Below are 18,705 nucleotides of genomic sequence, written 5' to 3'. Positions count from 1 at the left end.
AGAGACAACCTAGAAATAATCCCTCCTCCCCTCTAAAGGTGAAAAGGTAACTCCATTTTTATCAGTCTCATTTGTGAATGCAAATTAGCCCCGATTAATCAAGTCACGGAAAAACGCGCCCATCTCATAGCACGGAGGCCGCCCGGAGCTTCTCTCCCGCCCTCGGAGGACAAGGACCACTCGCGGCCCACAGGAACACCCGGCCGGGCACTGCTCCTCTCCCGTGGGTACCGGGCCGGTCCCGCAGCGCTCGGACGCAGGCGCAGCAAGGAGCAGCGGCCGGCCCGCAGCAGGCCCGGCTGCGGGACCTGCTGCCGGGCCCGGCTGCGGGACCTGCTGCCGGGCCCGGCTGCGGGACCTGCTGCCGGGCCCGGCTGCGGGACCTGCTGCCGGGCCCGGCTGCGGGACCTGCTGCCGGGCCCGGCTGCGGGACCTGCTGCCGGGCCCGGCAGAGGAGCGCCCGGGAGCCGCCGTGCGGAGCCGCGACGGCGCGGGGCTCGCGGGACGGAGCTTCGCGAGCCGCCGAGGGGGGCAGGCCGGCAGGGCCTAGCGAGGCCTACCCGCCGGGGAGCAGCCGCTGCCAGCCAGGCCGCCCTGGCAGGCCTCGGCCTCGGCTGCAGCGCATTCATCATCCGCTAAACCAATCCACCCGCTCCGCACCACCATTTGTCATTAATTATGCTAATCAGCAAACCATTACTCTCTGATGACACCACAGCACTTATTAGCTAGTTATGGCTTTTCAAGAGCGCAGCTTATTGTGTATGCAAGTGCTGCACATACATTAGCCTACAGGGAAGAAATGTCCAATTATGAAAAGAAGAAATTTGCTATTATCTCCTTCTAACAAACCAATTTAGTAATTATAAAAGTCTCTGAACTCAGAAGGATTTTTTAAGAGCTGAGTGATGAAACCAGAGAATTTTGTTTGCAATAACTTTCTGAGTTGGAACTAAAGTGACAATAAGGGAATGAACAGTTTTTATTATCATAATTACAATTCTTGCATCTTAACTTTAGATGATCAAAAAGCAGAATTTATATAAAAGCATGACTGTATTTGTCTCTTTCCTTGAAGTGTCCAATTTATTTGAGTAGAAATACAACCAAATTTGCGTAGCACATTGCAGATACTTACGTAGCCTATTCTCAACCTACAGTCCTTTACCACATACACGGTTACATGAGCAACAGCAAGCCCCGCTAAGCCCTTGCACGCCCAGGAGGTGACGTACGACGAGCAGGTCTCAACGACCTTGCCGCGGCCCAGGTACCGCGTGTTAGAGGAACGTGCAGCAGCAGAGCGGGGGCACAGCCTGATGCTTACGGAGCTAAACAGATCGCAGAGGGTGTCTGAAGACTCGCTGGAAAAAACAGCCTTGCTGGAGCATCCAATTCATTTACAACTCCTAAGTTGTTTTGCTCACTGTGAGAGGAATACCACTAGTTTTAGAAGCTTAATATGTGTTAAGAGCTCATTAATATCATCAGACTAAATGGGCCTATTAAAACATCTTTAAGCAATATCTGAACATAAATCTCCCTAAACTATATTTAATGACTGTATTTAAGATACATTATATGCAAGTCTTAATGAGACATTAGATAGCATTTTGAAGATTAAAATTAGAGAATCCATATAAAGTCTGTCCACTTAATGTAGCCTTAAGCTACACTGATGAAAAGTATTACTACCAAATTATTACTTCATTAGAACAAATATTTTCTAATCATTTCTGATTTATGCCATTAGTCGTCGCCATATATATTATTTGTATATGTATAAGAGTATACACAAAATAATTTTCTAGTTCCACAGGAGATGGGAGAAATTTGGGGCTTTCTAATGGCGGAGTAAATTACTTGTCTTTTTCCTATTGAGTTAAAAATAAGCACTCTTTATAAAAGTCCATTTACTGTATCCCCACTTTTCTAATTCAATTGGAGATTTTAATTCCATTAACCACAAGGCCATTTTTTAAACGTTTGCTGTTTTGCTTTCCAAAGATTAGTGAGATACCTCGGACTCGGCCCCTGACTGCCCCTCCACAGAGGTGTAAGTGTGGTGGCAGCAGAGACCCCAGGACAAAGCCCGACCCGAGGGACGAGCAGGAGCCTCGCAGCGCGAGGCCGCCCGCTCTTTGTGGGCGAAGGCGCCGCACCCCTGGGGCTGGCCTGAGGAAGAAAAAGCGAGCAAGCTCACACAAACCTCCATGGGGAGGAAGGGCGGCAGCGCTGCCCGAGCGGCGCGCCTCACGCCTGCCCGTGGCATGGCGCGACAAGGGACAGGACACAACGAGGGCCCGACGTTCCTCCCGGACAAACCCGCAGCAGCGTGTGAACACCCATCACGGCATTCAGCTTGCTCTGGCAGGGCTGAGAGCAGCTGCGGAAACTCCCACCCACAGCATGCCCATGGGATGAGCGCCCGCTGCCGGAACGCAGCACGGCACAGCCGGGACAGCGAGGCAGCGGGATGCCTTCTCCAGCAACTGAGTCACTGCCAAAATCAATCGCAATAACCTTATTAGCAGGAGGGCTTTATGTGTGGTTTATTTTGTATAAACATCTTTTCATTAGATAAATGAAGCCCAACCACCTTTATAAATGTTTTCAATTATGAAATTATGCCATTGAGATATCCTGATGACGATAATCAGGGAAAACACCAGTGACACCGCTTGATAGGAGTTCAGAGCGTGCTGCCTGGATGACTGCTCCTCCCAATAAAATACAGCCTAGCCACAGCAGTCATTTAAAAAAATCCTTCTTTATTAGATGAAATCTGTAGCAACAAGACTATTTTCATTTGTTCTGCCCAAGTCTTCTATCCAAAGAGAGAACATCTCATTGTAACAATTTTGCATTTTTAACTGTGCAAATTAAGCATTCTTCATAAATAACAGCCTGGTTTTCTGCACTAGAACTCCTTTTTATTAGCAGCACAGTAACGAACAATGAGCAATGTGTTCTATTATTCTTTGTCAAATCACAGAATGCTACATTAGAATAACTCTGCTGGTCAATGTAATATAGTAGATTAAATTCAACTTCTGTGCAAAAACCACTGTAAAACAGCATGATAAGAAGGCTATAAAAAATTTAATTTTACTCCAAACTCCATCAGAAAAAAAAAAATGGTGTGAAAAGTAATTTTGCATAATCAGTACACGCCATCTGGAACAATTAACCGATTTCTATAGAACTATGAGGATCAGTCATATCTGCTTATTAAAGATCAGAAATTATACAAGTAATAAATCCTTGAAAAAACTAAGCATACTCCCGCCTGTCAATGCTATTTTAACTTCAAATACTGAAGAACGCCTGATAAGGCTGAAAAGAAGAGATTAATATATGCAAATTACATCCAGCATTTAAAATCCCCAACAACTGTCTCCGGTTTTCTGTCCCTTATTGCTGCCTTTATGTTTTATTCATACACCAACTCACCTGTCACTTCATAAGCTATAATATTATGGGGGTATTATTAAACAGCATAAAGCCATGCTTTAATTGGAAAGCTTCATTGCATTTTCCAATTATTTGGAGCAAATTAAAAGCAGATGCACATAGTTTAATAAGGAGTCTAATATCAGTTCCGGGAAATCAAAATTCATTGTCATTACTATGCCGTGATAGTTTTGCAAACTGTACTCAATTTCAGAGGTTTTGAAAAGAAAATCTGTCTATGCAATCTGTTAATTGTCATTTGGTTAATAACTGTTTAAATATCCAAACCACAGAGCGGCTTCCTATTTAAAAAAAAATTAAACTATGGCACTCAAAAGCAAAACAAATACAGCGCAGCCCGCCTCAAAGGTTGTGCTCCACAAGCAACCAGTGCAAGTCCCGCCAGCTTGTCCTCCTCCAGCAGCCGCGCTCCTGCGATGACTGCTGCTGGGTGTGCGGGGCAAGGGCAGAAGCACCCCTGCCCTGGCGGGGCTCCACGTCAGCAGCGGGGTCCCCCCAGCGTCACCCTCCCCCTCGGCACAGCCCTGCTCCAGCTGCCACTCGCTTCTGGATGCTCCCTGCACGCCCTGCCGGCTCAGAGCCGCTGGCGGCAACGCTTCGCCACCGCCCACACCACCGGGACGGGGACCGTCCCTGCCGGTACACCTGCTCATACAAAATTCAAGGCTTCGGGGGTAGCAGCCGGATAATCTTCTCGGCAGAGATCAACAAGCAGTTTCCTCGGAAGGTGACGTGTGATCTGAGAAAGATGGGTGAAGCCTGTAGGTCTGGTACGTTATAGCAAAAGGGAAGGCTTCCCGCGCCAGCCTGCAGCTGCCTGGGATAGCCGATAGAACGCAAGAGAAAGAGCAGCGCCGCAGCCAGAGCTGTCACGCTCTTGTACAAGTACGCAAAAGTGAGATGATGAAGATAAAGAACGCCACTTCGGACGACAGCAGGTGAATCAGAAAATCACGTCTGAAAAATTATACAGGCGGCAGAACTTGTGGCTTCATCTTCCGCTGTCTGGGCCAAGCCTGCCTGAGCACAGCACTGACAACACGGGGCAGTACACTGACGCAGCAAGCACCCAAAGAATCTGTACGCCACGGATGAGCTAATTTAGTAAGAAATACACTTTTCTGAGTCTCATTAAATACCGTATTAAGTAACATTTCCCGTTCTGAAATACACAGCTGCAGCAGTTTAGATGAGAATTCAGTCTCCCTGAACTGCTGGATATTAATAGAGCCTTTTATATTTTGAAGATTATCCAGGTTTCTTAGTCCAAAGACTGGAAATTGCAATAGGGCAAAGAACAGGCTGACTTTAATCTCAGCCTCAGTAAAGAGGTTTCAGTGCAGAATAAAGCTTGTGTCACAACTTGTCTGTTTTTTGGACCATCCTGATTAAAATTCAGTGTCACAAAAAATAAATTTAGTTCCGCTTCTATTCTTAAGAAGCGCAGAGAACGTACACGTGGGAATCTCAATTGATAGTAAAATGTAGCACAGGGCCTCCCCCTTTAGAGAGCAGAGCGTACTAAGCCACTTGAACATAGGAGGGTATTACAATGCCACGAGAAACTATGCTAGAAAATGAAGATAAAAGCAATTCTTGTGCAGTGATCCAAAAAATAGCATCTTCCTTTTTTTCAAAATTACCTGTTTTAATAAAGCAGACACACTGTGCCAAGTGAACCATTTAATTATCTGCAAAAATGATGAAGCAAAACAATAGTTTGTAAAAATAAATGACTAACCTCTGATTAAAACGTCTGTCCTCATTACATACAGATAAAAGATACAGTATGTTTTAAAAGAAAATGTACATTGAAGAGAAGTAAGTGGCAGTTGTGGCATAGATAACCTGACATTTTGCAACACGAAAAAGTTGACATATGGGCACTGAAATGTAACAAAATCTTTAATTTTTCTTCCATTTCTTTCTAGATAAAGACCTCTGAAAGAGGCTTCTTTTGTCATTTAAAAAAAAAAGGGGGGGGGGGGTGTACATGCAACAAGGCATTCTGGAGTCAGTTGCTGCGCCGTGGGAAAACAAAGCTGCCAGCACCCAAGCCAGCCAGCCTGGCCCCGCAGCGGTCACTGCGGCAGCGCTCCAGCCAGCCTTCATGGCCACGCGCTGGCCTTCCGCAGCAAAGCTCACAGCCACGCCGAATCAATCCACTGAGCTCCAGAAAGGAAGGAGGAACCTGGAAGCAAACTTGCTTGCCGTAAGAGCAGCGTGTGAAATCAACGCTTCCAACAAAGCTACCCGGACAAATTACAACTCCCCTCTGCCAAGATCTGCAGAATCCACTACAAAAAAGCAACTTGATTTCATTTTCAGGAATTCACTGGCTTTGATGTTTTTCCAGATCATTAACATCAGTTTCCAGTCTCTCTGCTGCCTCCAGAGATCTGGATTATAAACCAGCATGGAACAAACACCAAATCTCACTGCATTTCCTACAGGAGCTGAAGAGCATCCCCTTCTTCCCGCACCGGCACTGCAGACGGCCCTGGCTCACCTCGCCCTCGCCGCCGGCCTCCGGGGGTCTGGGCCCCGCTGCCCCACAGGCGACCTGGCCCCTGCTACTTCAGCGTGACCTGGTGCTGGGAAAGCTTGCCTGGGTGACCTAGCAGGTCGAGCTCTGACTGGAAGCTATGGTTGCAAACGTTTCCTCCGACAACCGCAGCCCAACCATCCCGCTTCACAAAGGCAACTGCTTCGACCACTTGCCTGCCCCAAGTCACTACCCACAGCCCAGCAGGTACTGCAACAAAGCCATCCTGCTACCTGACCAGATCACAAAGGTTGTTCTGACTTTCCTATGAAGTGTCTTAGAGAGGTAAATAAATATTTAAACATAATAAAGAAATATTTTTATTAAAATATAGTAATAAACAACAATTTAAACAAATATTTACTTCCTTAAGGTAAATATTCGGGTAACAAATATTGGTGCACAATTCAAAAATAAACAAATTAGAGATGTGGAGGAAGTGCCACCTCTAAGAGCTGCCCACAAAAACACTCTTCATCAGAGCAAGCTGGCAAACACGCACCAGCCAACACCAAACTGGCACCTGGCCGTGTTTCCCTTCCTTGGTGCTCAGTCTAGTTTCTCTGGGAAAAATACTTCATAGAAGTAACTGTGTTGATCATGTGGTTAAAGACAAATCACAAAATAGTACTTTTAAGATAAGAAATATAAACAAAGGCATCACTGCATCAAGTAACTGCTTTGAAAATGCACCGCTCCTAAGCAAATGCATGGCAAATATTGCAGCCTTGCTCACAATCACAAATGTTGCTTTATCAGTAGATAAAGCACGTGACATGTTTTGGGATGGGACATCTGAGCTCCAAAGCAGAGCACATGGCATTTTTCCTTTGAAAGAGAACAAAAACCTTCACTTTCAAGTTCAGTATCAGCCAAACTGAAGAACGCTGGCATTTTCAGAAAACGGCAGCCATAATCATGGAGAGCCTGAACATAAAGGAAGGATTTCAGGAAAGCGAGCAGCGGTGTTTGAACGGCATACAGCTTCAGGCAGGAGCAGCGTGCAAGGCTGCAGGCAGACGGCACAAACGCCTCAGGCGCAGGCTCTGGCGATGCACGGGGTGACGAGCTCGGTCCCTGCGCAGAGCCCCGGCTGCTGCTCCACATGCACGTTCTGCAGGATCTGTAACTGAACTGAGAACCCTTCAAATGGCACGAGATTCCTACGCGTATTTTGAAAAACAATTCCGCTAACTTTTATACAGCACAAATACATACTTCTGGATCCTGTTTTATTTCTATGGAGTAATGCAACTTGAGGTAACAAATTTATGGATTGTGTATCAGTATGTCAAGGCAACATCAACTATCTCTAAGTACTTGCACAAATGTTTTAATTGTTTTGGACTGACAGCTGGCAAGTATTATTTGAAATACTGTCAAACAATAGGTATCAAACTACGTTCTGCTATTGTTCTCTTGTGTTTTCAGCACGGTTTCCATATTCAAGGGGCCAAAAAACCAAAACTCCATCCTATCCAAAGGTGACTGTGATCATCTTGTTACCTCCAGGTTTCTGCTAGAACAAAAACCCTTAGAGACAGGATCATGTGACAGAAGTTAGATTTCTGGCTGTGAGATGGCAGCTGTATCCGTAAGTTCATACGCTTGCTTCATACACAAAACTGGTACAGAGAGGCTCTAATTACTTTACACACACATTCTGACGGGTCTGTACAGAAGTATCTAATACACTCCATGCAACGCAATTTCTGTCTTGACAGTCTGAGAGCAGGTCAAGAGAAGGTACGAGTATTGACTGGCCTATATTCAGATTACAGAAGTTTGTACGCTACAACCGACAAACACATCTATCTGCAACACCACCTGCAATATGACTCAGAAGTTGGCTACAGTAAAATTGCAGAGCAAAAAAGGACAACCCAAACCAGCAGCGTGCAGGGTCATGCACCAAAGCCAGCAATGGCTTTGCCCACCTGACTTTAGCTGAGAAAACCCACACTATGGGGAAACACACAGCTTGGGCCACCTTATGATTTCCCAGAAACCACAGCTGAGACTGTAAAAATCTCATTTTGCAAACTCAGTCACTAGTTTCCAACACAATATCCTGCCATGTCCTCCACAAGATGTGTTAAGACATTTTTCCATCCCTAATCCTTTTCCTGAGACGAGTTGGTTGAGTACGTCTCAAACTGAAGTGATTCTGAAAGCGAAATCAAAGGTTAGAGCTGGTGTGGGTGCAGGGAGGCTCTGTCAGCTTTGAGGGCAGAGCACTGTCGCCCCTGAGGAGGCGACCGTCTGCGGCTGGCTGTGCCACCTCTCCACTGCTGTCCTCATCCCCAGGCAGGAGACAAGCTTTTGCCTGTGATCAGAATTTGAAGGGGGCTTTCAGCGGAAGATTTTGTAATTCGGAAGGTTTATGTTTCAGTGGCACTTACATAGCAGAAAACTTACTGGAGACAATAAAAGGCATCAGCATGCTGGTCTGAAACACTGTTTAACAACTTCAGAGAGCTCTAGAGTGGTATTCAAGCCCATCCAATTAGTAGAGGCCTGCAGGAGTATTTGCACTCCTAAATCTCTTTGTTTCTGAAAGGGTTAAAGCTTATTATTAGCATATAATTTACAGGTCCTTTCTCCCAGGAAAGAAATAATGCACAGTAAATGCCACATTCATTTTAATAATACATGTTACAGTCTGTGCCCAACATCTGCACAAAGGTAAAGCAGACAGATTTTTTTGACATGTCCCACACTGCCATCCAAACACAGGCTTTTTGTTTCTTAAGTGACGGAAGGTTTAATCAAGAAAGCAGGCAATTCATCAATCGAAACAAGGCTGCTCACACCGCCCTGACAGCACACACATGGTTTTATACAGAAGAAACCTGGCCACCTGTCAGCAGCACCTTCTACATCAGGATATACAAATACACCGAGTGATCAATCCTCCAGCTCTTCCCATTCATTTCTTCATTTTCTTATTATATTTTTCTTTATGCTAGATGTTGCACTCATTCTCTGCAGGGATAGATGGGAGACAAGGCAAGCTATGGCTGTTTATACACTATCATAAAAATTTATACACCCTTAGAGTGACTTATTTCCCTTCTATTTGAGTACCATTATTATAAATAATTTTTCACTTCATTCAGGAATTTTCCCTGTACGTTATTATCTGTGGCTGCCTGAGAGGGCTCCCTCTCTCCCTCACTGTCCTTGTGGCTCTGATAAGCTAAAGCAATACGCAGCCAGAAGATGCTGAAGTCTGAAATGAAGGCAGTACCTAGTCACAACAACATCTTAATTAAGCTGAAGGCCATGAAGAAAGACTACGCTGTGAAATACTGAGCAGTGTCTGTCGACAGGTCTGTCTGGAGCAAGGCATTCTTCTTCCAGCAGCTGCCCGTTCGAACACGCATATTAAACCTGTCAGCTCCTCGGCACCATGCTCCCAGCAGCACCCAGAGACCTTTTGCAGATTAACTTAAAAGTAATTCTGCCTTTTGGTCTCGGGCACATGGCACAGGGTGAGACCAGGGCGCCTGCCGGGCACACAGGACGATGCCAGCAGCGCAAGTGGAAGCGCAGACAGCAGTGCTGTGCCGCAGTGGCATGCGGCGGGCTCCCCACACAGGGCTGCAAGGTCCAGGCAATAGTTTCCTATATGCACCTGTCAAAGACTGATTTGTTAGTTCACGGTGCAGAGCGGAGTCTCCCTAACTTTCGTCACCCAATGTTTCATTGCCCAGACTGGAAATGACAAAAGGCTCGTTAAAAACTCTAATTATTACTTTCAGGACCATTTTTTCCCTTGACTCCACCTTTGTGACAATGATTATGTTACACACACCAAGAAGTAACAAGACAGTTCCAGTGGTGATCTGGCAATTTCTGCCAAAATGTATTTTGAGATACAGAGTAGACTCAACGGCCAAAATTCATTTCACCTTCCATAAACAGGCTGAGCCCCAGATGGAAGCATCATTTTCATTGACTACTGAGAAAATCTTGGGTGCCTACAGAGAGAGAACCAAGACTATGCTGCAACTCTTTAATTTCACCCTCCTTTACAGCCCTCCCTTTCTAAACAGCCTATCCTGTCCCCGCCACAAGAATTCAGACTGAGGCGATGCTGAAATTGGAAGATAAGAGACCGTTCATAACCGCTTCTGTTTCCCTGCACCAGCACCAGGAAACCTTCCATTTTGCCGAGAGCCAAGAGAGGGAGCCCACAGGCCCACGCACAACAGGACTGGAGAGGAGTCCAGCACCCGCCAGAGCCCCGGTCACCTCGCCCACCGCGCCAGCCGCTCACCGCCATGACCCGCATGCCTCTCACACGCCCACACCTCCCTTGGTGCCGCGGGCCCCACAGCACGCTACAGCCAGGACCCCACTGTGGCAAACCACATCCCGGCAGATCAATTAGGGATGACAGTGGAAGCGTGTTAATAAATTTCCCGTTGCCATGGCACTGCAGCGAGGCACGCGCGTTGCAGCGCAGATAAAATGGACTGGCTGCAAACTACACCGACGTAACAGGAAACTTCGGAATGGTTTTCACAGCGTGTCTGGGGGCTAATCTACCTCAGCAATGTTTAAGCACGCAAAGGGAATTGTCACAGCACCTCATCACAGCTGCTGAAAACACAGCAGTGGTCAGGAGTTATGCATGAAGATCCCTGCCAATGCACAGGATGTTTCATACGACAAGACCCTTTTCTTCAGAAACGATTCACAGCTGCAATAGCCATTACAGCACATGTATGCACAGCAACTTGTATAACAACGTGTCTGGAGGAGAACATGCCATTGGGGAGGGGGGGGAAAGAGAGTTAGGTACTCTGACCGAAATGTGCTCATGCAAACGTGGAGGACTAATGCCATGCCCAGGTTTGCAGGCCTGTTTTGTGCTTCGCCTATAATTATCTGGTAAAGTATTCAGGTTCTTTGCAAAGTAGGTCACCTTCGCAGGTTGCACTGCAAGCAGAGGCAGTCCATGGGAAGTCCTAGAGCAGGGTTGTTCTCAGTAACATTCACGCGGAGTTGCTGCCTCGCTGTTTGCACATTTGATGCTTTCTCAGGAGAGAAAGTGCAGCTTTCCGTCCTCCATGGAGGACTATCTCATGTGAACACAAGAGCAATGCCTTCACTTACATTTCTAAATCTATTAGGGCAGGAGAGTAACAAGAAAAACGAGTACTGACAAGAATTATGCAATTGTTATATTCCATCTATTTAGGAACCCAAAGCTGCAGCTTCAGTCAGAGATTACCTTTTAAATAACCCTTTGATTATGGTACATGAATTAATGCCATGTTCCCATGTTAGAAGTGTCACTCACTATTAATAGCAAGAACCTGTGAATGGCACATTTTTGCCGTCTTCTCTTCCCTGATTATGCACAAACACTACCTGTTGTACAGCCCACTGAATCCGCTGCTGCTTTTTATGGGTTTCCAAACTGTCCTGAAAATCTCCTTCAGCCAGATGAAGGGACTGTACTTTCATTAGGTTTTGACAGAGTCAGGTTTAAATGACATAAAGATAAAACTGTGGCTAAGTGTGATTCTACCATGCCTATCACAATATTTATTCAGATGTAATCTTACTAAAAAAAAATAATTCTAAGGAAAACACTCTTGCACCCCAGTACTACTCAGCTGAAGCACAGAATATGACCTAGCCCCGTAAGAGAAAAGGCAGGTGAAACACACTGTCGTGCCACAGCTGTGCCTAATGTTTTTCTTTAGTTTGCAGAACCAGAAGTCCTTTTGCTGTGGTTCATGAATAGCTTCCAGACCACACAGCTCTCGGCACTTCCAGGAGTGACAGACTGTGAGGTACAACTCTGTAAAGCATCCCTGCCTCGCACTCCCAGAGGCATTTCTTCCCGGGCCCAGAGAACCTTTTTAGCTCATTCCTCCTTCAAGAAAGCATGCACTTAAAGGCAGGACCTCCTCCAGAAGCGCAAAGCTGTCAGGGACAGCTCACAGGGACCCCAGCTCCAAACCGAGCCCACTGTGTGGTCCTAAAACACAGCAATAAGTACCTGTACCTGTATGGGTGAAGGAATGGGCTTGATCCGCACCACTCAAATACACAGTTTGCCTGTAGACTAGCAGTAGTTAAAAATAAAAACCAGCTAAAACACCCAGCTAAATTATTCATTGGCAGTTTTTTTTCCACACTGACATCTGGAAACTATCACTAGCTCTAGCACTTGTATACTAGCCTGGAATGGTGAACGGAGAGAAAGCTGCCACTAGAGAGACCAAGCATGCATGTGCAAGCACATGCTGCTTAAAAATAATGCAGAACACCCTCACACCCTAACATATTATTTCAAATTTGCCCTAATGCTGGGGGAACAAAACTATGGAGTGCCAGTATTCAGCATATAGAAATGGGAAAAAGTAAAGATCTCACTGTTCTTAATGTATATGTTGAGTGTAGCGAAGAACAGTGTGTACAAAACTTATCCTTGCTAGGAAGAACAAAGCTTCCTGCAAAACAGGCAGACCTCTCTTATGACTCACCTGTGAAGATCACAAAAAAGATGAGGAGCAAAGTTTGCATCAGTGTTGCTTTCCACCAGACCTCATCTAGCACCTCTGCAGGCAGCAGCATCCCTCCCCAGGGCTGTGATCTCCCAGTGATCGGTGACACCTACTGCCAGTAGCCTGGCATTTTCTGGTGTGTCTCTGCACCCCTTCTGCTCTCAACACTTAAATGGCACTGAGGAAAAGCTGGACGTATGTTCCATGGGTACCGCACACCTGGCTGTTTGCGCAAGCAGGGGCTCTCTGCTTGGTTACTGTTCTGATTACACAGAAGAGCAGAAAAACCATTGCATGAGCCCGCTTACCTGATATGGCATACAAATTTGAGTGCTGGTGCTCCAAGTCCAGGCGTGTGCTGTGACTTTTCCCTCGAAAGCTGGCAGGGAGTGTCAGTGAGATATGCCTAAAGAAGAGACATGGGAAACAGAGATGACATTAGTACAGAACGGAAGATGCCACTGTCGTGAGCTCGCTCTTGCCTGATGATTCTGGTCAAGTTAAGCAGCGATCATCAATTTTAACATTCCTTGTAAAAGCCAGAGAGGGCCCCAGATACCAGGAGGAAACTGAGGTGGTGGTTCAGCTGCTTTACCTGCTCCTCAGTCCAGCTGTGAGCAAGACCCTGGTACAAGCCAGATTCGGCCAACAACCAAAGCACTACAGAGGCAGCCATCCACCCTCCGGCAGGCCACAGCAGCTCCTCACGAGCCCGCACTTGGATGCAGCCTGCGTGGTGGCTGGCGAGTACCATCCCTCTCTGCAAACACAAGTCTCAACATAAGGCGAGAGCATGCCCAAACACCCTGTGGGACTCAACCGCGTTTCCTTCAAGGCAGAAAGCGCTAACAGCAAATGCTTTGGACCTATCCATGCCGAAAAGTTCCAAGTACATAAGAACTCTGAAACTCTCTTGACGACTAAGGCCTGCTCCAAACCTACCCAGAGACTGCTGCACGCTCCCATGCTCCCCAAGGCACCAGCCCCTGAGAAAAGGGAAGCCAAATTTCACTCGTCGGCTCTCTAGCTGCAGCACTGCACAACACCCTCCCTCCCAACAATGCTCTGCCCAGCATTTCTGCAGCAGAGAGATTGTTTGTCTTCCATTATAGGACATATATAAATAGGACAAAATGGAGCTCATGGAATTGAAGTTGAAACTATTTTCAGTGTCTCAGAGCTTATTAAAAGGAAAGCCCAGCACACGGCAAGCCTGGACACAGGCTAGAAGACAAGGTGGGTGACCTTGCCAGGAACACATGGTGTGGGAGGGCGGGATGTGACACCCAGCAAGCCCCGCTTTCGTCAGGCCCTAGGGCCGGGAGGGGGCTGCACACAAAGCTGCTGGAGCCTGGAGCTGCTCTGCACCAGCCTCTGGCACCGAGGATGGGCCTGGCAGCCCTTTGGGCAGGGCACAAACAGCCAGCGCCAGCTCCCCCCACACAGCGGGACACGGCCCGGGAAAGCTGCCCGGGCGCAGGAGAGCTGGGGCTTGGGAGAGCACGAGCGAGGCTGCTCACCACGGCAGACACGGCTCTGCCTCTGCTGTCATGCTGTCCATCAGTCTGGCCAGCGTGGCCACTCGGCCAGCCAAGAAGCTCCACCAAGAAGTTTGCCATGAGAAAAAGACTTTTTGCTAGCAACCATCATTGATAGCCCACAGATTTCTATGCTTTGATGAGGTATTTGTGCTTTTCCCTTTTAATTCAAATCTGTATTTTTCTAATTCTGATCCCAGGTCTTGTGTGAATTTTTATAAAATGTTATTAATCTTCTGGACCCCATTGCCATACGTAACAGAGATGCTCGCTTTTCATAGAGAGGCTTAGTGTAGCACGGAGAGCAGAGGCAGCAGCTACCATGTCACACCAGCAAGAGTTACTGGACATGGCAAGACCCTTGGCAGTGCCCGCCTGCCAGAAAAACCAGGCGGTCTTTGCGTCCTCTCACAAATGCCATTATCTGTGAGAAAGGGCCCTGTGTATTCTCCAGTAGAGCATCAAATCCTTGTTCCTAGCTAGCAGGTTTTATCTATCGAGCAAATCATCTGGAAATTATCTGCCTTTAAAAACAGGACACATTTTGTGAAGAACTATGTATTTTTAGACCTTGATGCAGCTGATGGTGAACAGCACGGATAAGAAAAAGCAAACATCAGTTTGAGTTTGCTTGTGCTTCGCAAAGCTATTTCTAACCAAAAAAAGATGGTGTGAAAATATTTTCGAATTTGGCTAACAGTTTGCTCTTTAAAACACAATCCATATGAGACTCTTTGCAAGCAGAGGCAGGTTTGTCATGAACACACTTTAAAACAGAAGACCACTGCCTGTAGGCATTACATGCTTTTCATTTGTTTTTTAATAGCAGTATCCAAAAATACTTTCTGAGGCACCAAAACAGCTAACAGAAAAACTTTTGAATTTCTCTTGCTTGTACAGAAGACCGCTTTCTTCATCCTGAACACAACAGCAGGAATTGTTTTGGAAGTAAACAAAGCAGATCTTAAAAAGCGCATTTCTGAGCAAAGTATTTTAAAAGTTTCTAACAGCTTCTGCTGCAGGAGAGGCTGCCCCTCTTCCCTCCAGACAGCCCTTTTCCACAACCAAGCCGGCTGGACCACGGGAGGTCCTGAGGCTCCCGTCGGCCAGAGAACTGCAGACAGTCCCACAGGCGGCTCGTGGCGGGCACACCACGAAGGAGCCACCAGCTCCACGAATGCCCGCAGCAGCCTTCCAGTAACGCTCTGAATCCTTAGCCTGCAAAAGACTTTCTGAACCAAGTGCCCAGTCCCTACCTGGCAGCTCAGGCAAGCACCAGCTTTCACGACCGCCATATGCTGAAGTGGAGCACACGTTCCACATGTGTAATTAAAATGAATTGCTCGCCGTCCGAGGGACTCTGACCACACACACATGAATATGGCGGCGGAAGATGACGTACCCATACCTCGCTGCCTAACTCCACAGGGTATGCCGTTTGCTCTCCATTTCAGATGTATCAACGTTAAAACACACACCGAGGTATTCCCTCGTGGCAGGGGGAATTACAAAGGCTACACGTGGGGATGCATCACGAGACCTGCTCTCAGTGGGCCGGCGCTCCCTGCAACTGCTTGTGGGGCTTGTGAGCCGAAAATGCCAGTTCAGCCACTGCTGAGACCAGCCTGCCAGCACCGGGGGCTTGAACCTGGACTGTTATGAGGGCGCTTGGAAGTGATGGCCCATGCCCCCCATCTCCATGGCCACTTTCCACCTCTGAGGTAGGACAAACGGGCCATTTCATCATTCCCACGAAGCTGCCCAGAGGACAGCCAGGTCTCTCCAAGGAGAACATTCAGCTGCAAGACCAAAAACGGAGGGCAGGGACTGATAGAAGGAGATCAGCTCTCCCCTTCTCTTTCTAAAAGCATGACATTGTAGGGAAAAAACGGGAAACAGTGTCTAATTTATTTTAAATTAATGCGAACTTCGGCCAGGATCAATATAACTTATACCTATGAAGTTGATTGCATAATGCATTTTCCTTATGTGTTGTGAAAGCCAAATCATTTTGCACTGTAGAAGACAAAAAAAAAAGGCTGCCATTGAAAAGCAAGAAAATCCCAATTACAAAGTCCCCAAGTTCCTAAACACATATCGTGAAAGTATGTGCAGCTCTGCAGCATATGGCAAATCAATTACTAGTTTAAATTTTAAAACAAAAACATGGTAAATGTGTTGCAGAAATAATCAAGAACAACGGTTTGGTTTAGATTACAGCGGCCACTAGAGTTTTGAATACAATTAATCATCATTCCAGGCAATGGGAAGCCATATTGACACTTATTCCTCATTTGAATATTTAATTAGGGTGAAGTTCTTCATCAAATTATCACAGAACTGGGAGGAAAGCCTAAAAGATTTAAACAGTTACTACTTTAACCCTTCACCAACTGCTCACCTGTGAGCCAAGAATCTTTTCTCTGTTCTGCAAAGCAAGAACATGCTCAGGGAATACAAAGCAACAGTCTTTAACAGACACGACAAATATCCTGGGAAAGGCACAGGGACATTTGGCATCCTGCAGAGCTCCTTTGGAGATGTCAGACTGATGCAGGATTCTGACTACCTGTGCTCCTTGACCTTTATCAGAACAAAGCTTTCAGGCCAGATCTCTATTTTAGCATCAAGTATGGCTCCTACTAGGGCTGGGTTTTTGTTGTTTTTTTCAGTTGTTTGTTGTTTTGTTTTTTTAACTGAACAGCCTGTCCAGAATCATCCACTAGGTTTACGTGCCAAGGGACAAAACCCTCTTCTGTGGGTTACCAGAGCAGCTACCCACCGGCTGACCTGGCGCTGCTGCCCGGCCCTGCCTGCCTGCACGGGAGGCCCTCCAGCCCCTGCCCCGCACCAGCAGCTCACGGGACAGGGCCAGACCTCAGCGCTGCTCCAGACCCACTGCACCTCCTGCCACATGGTGGGCATCCTCCCTCTGCACAGCTCTGCCTCAGATCACTCAAACATCCCTTTATGTGCTGTATTAATCCATATAAGAAAATCTCTTTTAATGAGGAGTGATATAGTTATGAACTCTCTAGAGTCATAATTAGGGCAAACTAATTGAAGTTGTGTTTTGACACACTTTCCAAATTCACGGGTACTGCATGACATATTCACAACACTACTGCTGCACAGCCATGGCGACAGCAAAATCATTAGGCTAATAACGCTTATTTGCATTCTTATCATGCCAGCAGCATGCCGTTAAATACTGCTTCAACCAGTGCTCGTTTACTCTGAAAGTTTCCACTGAAAGATATTAACAGTAATTATTAGTACTTTAGTGGAACCTCTAATGTTAAGGAATGGCAACTCACATTAACTATCCCCAAGCCAATTATTTTCCCTCTGAACTGTCACAAAAAGTATCTTTCTTCCTCCCCGCTGAATTAAAGCGAGGAGGTGGATTTGGTGCTGCCGTCCTTCAGGGAGGAGGGAAGGACAAACGGACACTTGCCCCAGCCAGGCCAGCTGTCAGGGCTCCAGCCCCGCTCTCTCCAACGCTGAAGTAAAACTCACACTGCTCCTGCACGGGTTAAATACAAAGAATATTTTTCCCCAGCATACAATAATTTCCAGGCAATTTAGGATGAAACAACCGCAGCAGCACAGTTCAGGACAGGGTAGATTTAATTACTCCCTTAACTTTAGTTTTTCTTTTAGTCATTAAATCTACGGAACAAGTCTACATATGACAGCAACAGAAGAAGCACGTGATGAGAGATCTCCTTCACATGCTAGTAAAGGCGGTTTGAGGTCTGTGCACATTATGGCCACGTTTTGAATGTTTTTGGAGAGAAACTCACATAAAACAGGCCCAGGAATGCCCGACAGTTCCAAATCAGTTATTAATAACTGTCTGCAGGAAGGTGATGAACTGCTTTTGAAGTTAGGGGGCAAGTACTCATAAAAAGCAACAGAGGATCGTAAGGGGAAATGCCGGATATCAAAGGATGCTTCATAATTCATATTAAAACATCAACAATGCACAGCAAAAGAACAACGGTAAGTTTTTGCTTTCCAACTGAATTGGATGAGCGTGGTAGAGAGATCAAGCAAAACTTTTAAGAACTGCCCCCTGTTATCAAATGTATTGGAAACCATATTGCGTGCTGCAGACTACAATTGTCCTGGTCTTTGATGTACCACTGTCATGACCGCAATTTATTTTAAACGAACTTAGGAACAGTGCCACAAAAACTGTAGTCTCATAGGAACACCTTCAAATAAAAAGAATCGTATCTTCCATAATCAACTGATTATGCCAAGATCATGCCTCATGAAAAATTCAGGGCACAACAGTTAAATTCCAAGCTGTAAAAAGCTGAAAACACACCTACAAGAAGTTAATGTCAGGCTGTAGCTCTTGAGAAACGTAATCAAACTTGAAAGCTTTGCCTATGGAGGGAGGAAAAAGCCCATTTCTAAGAAACGAGCTGCTGGAATTTCACTGACAGACATCAGAGGACCTCTCAGCAACTGCTCACTCTACCAGAATGCATTTTCCAAACTGCAGCTTACAGACAATGCCATAGCAGATATCTATGGCTCTGGCAGTGTCCAGAATCCCATCTACAGTATTTATTCACAGTCCTTAACTTTTAATGTGCTCAGGCATTGC

At 46.3% G+C, this 18,705-nt stretch overlaps 1 protein-coding gene across 2 annotated transcripts in view; it reads right to left on the bottom strand.

Moving 5' to 3' along the window:
• MVB12B (multivesicular body subunit 12B) overlaps positions 1 to 18,705 on the bottom strand; it is a gene marked incomplete at its 5' end in the record, with an annotated part of 63,102 nt that overhangs the window by 15,665 nt on the left and 28,732 nt on the right. For both annotated transcript variants that reach the window (XM_082009088.1, XM_082009089.1), the window contains one exon: positions 12,855 to 12,952. In XM_082009088.1, the coding sequence (XP_081865214.1) occupies positions 12,855 to 12,952 (98 nt within the window). The remainder of the gene's footprint in view (positions 1 to 12,854; positions 12,953 to 18,705) is intronic.

This window comes from Phaethon aethereus (genome assembly GCF_964289735.1).
Source record: "Phaethon aethereus genome assembly, chromosome: 20".
Taxonomy (NCBI): domain Eukaryota; kingdom Metazoa; phylum Chordata; class Aves; order Phaethontiformes; family Phaethontidae; genus Phaethon; species Phaethon aethereus.
Note: the sequence above shows the minus strand (reverse complement) of the source record. Positions and strands in the feature narration are given on the sequence as shown.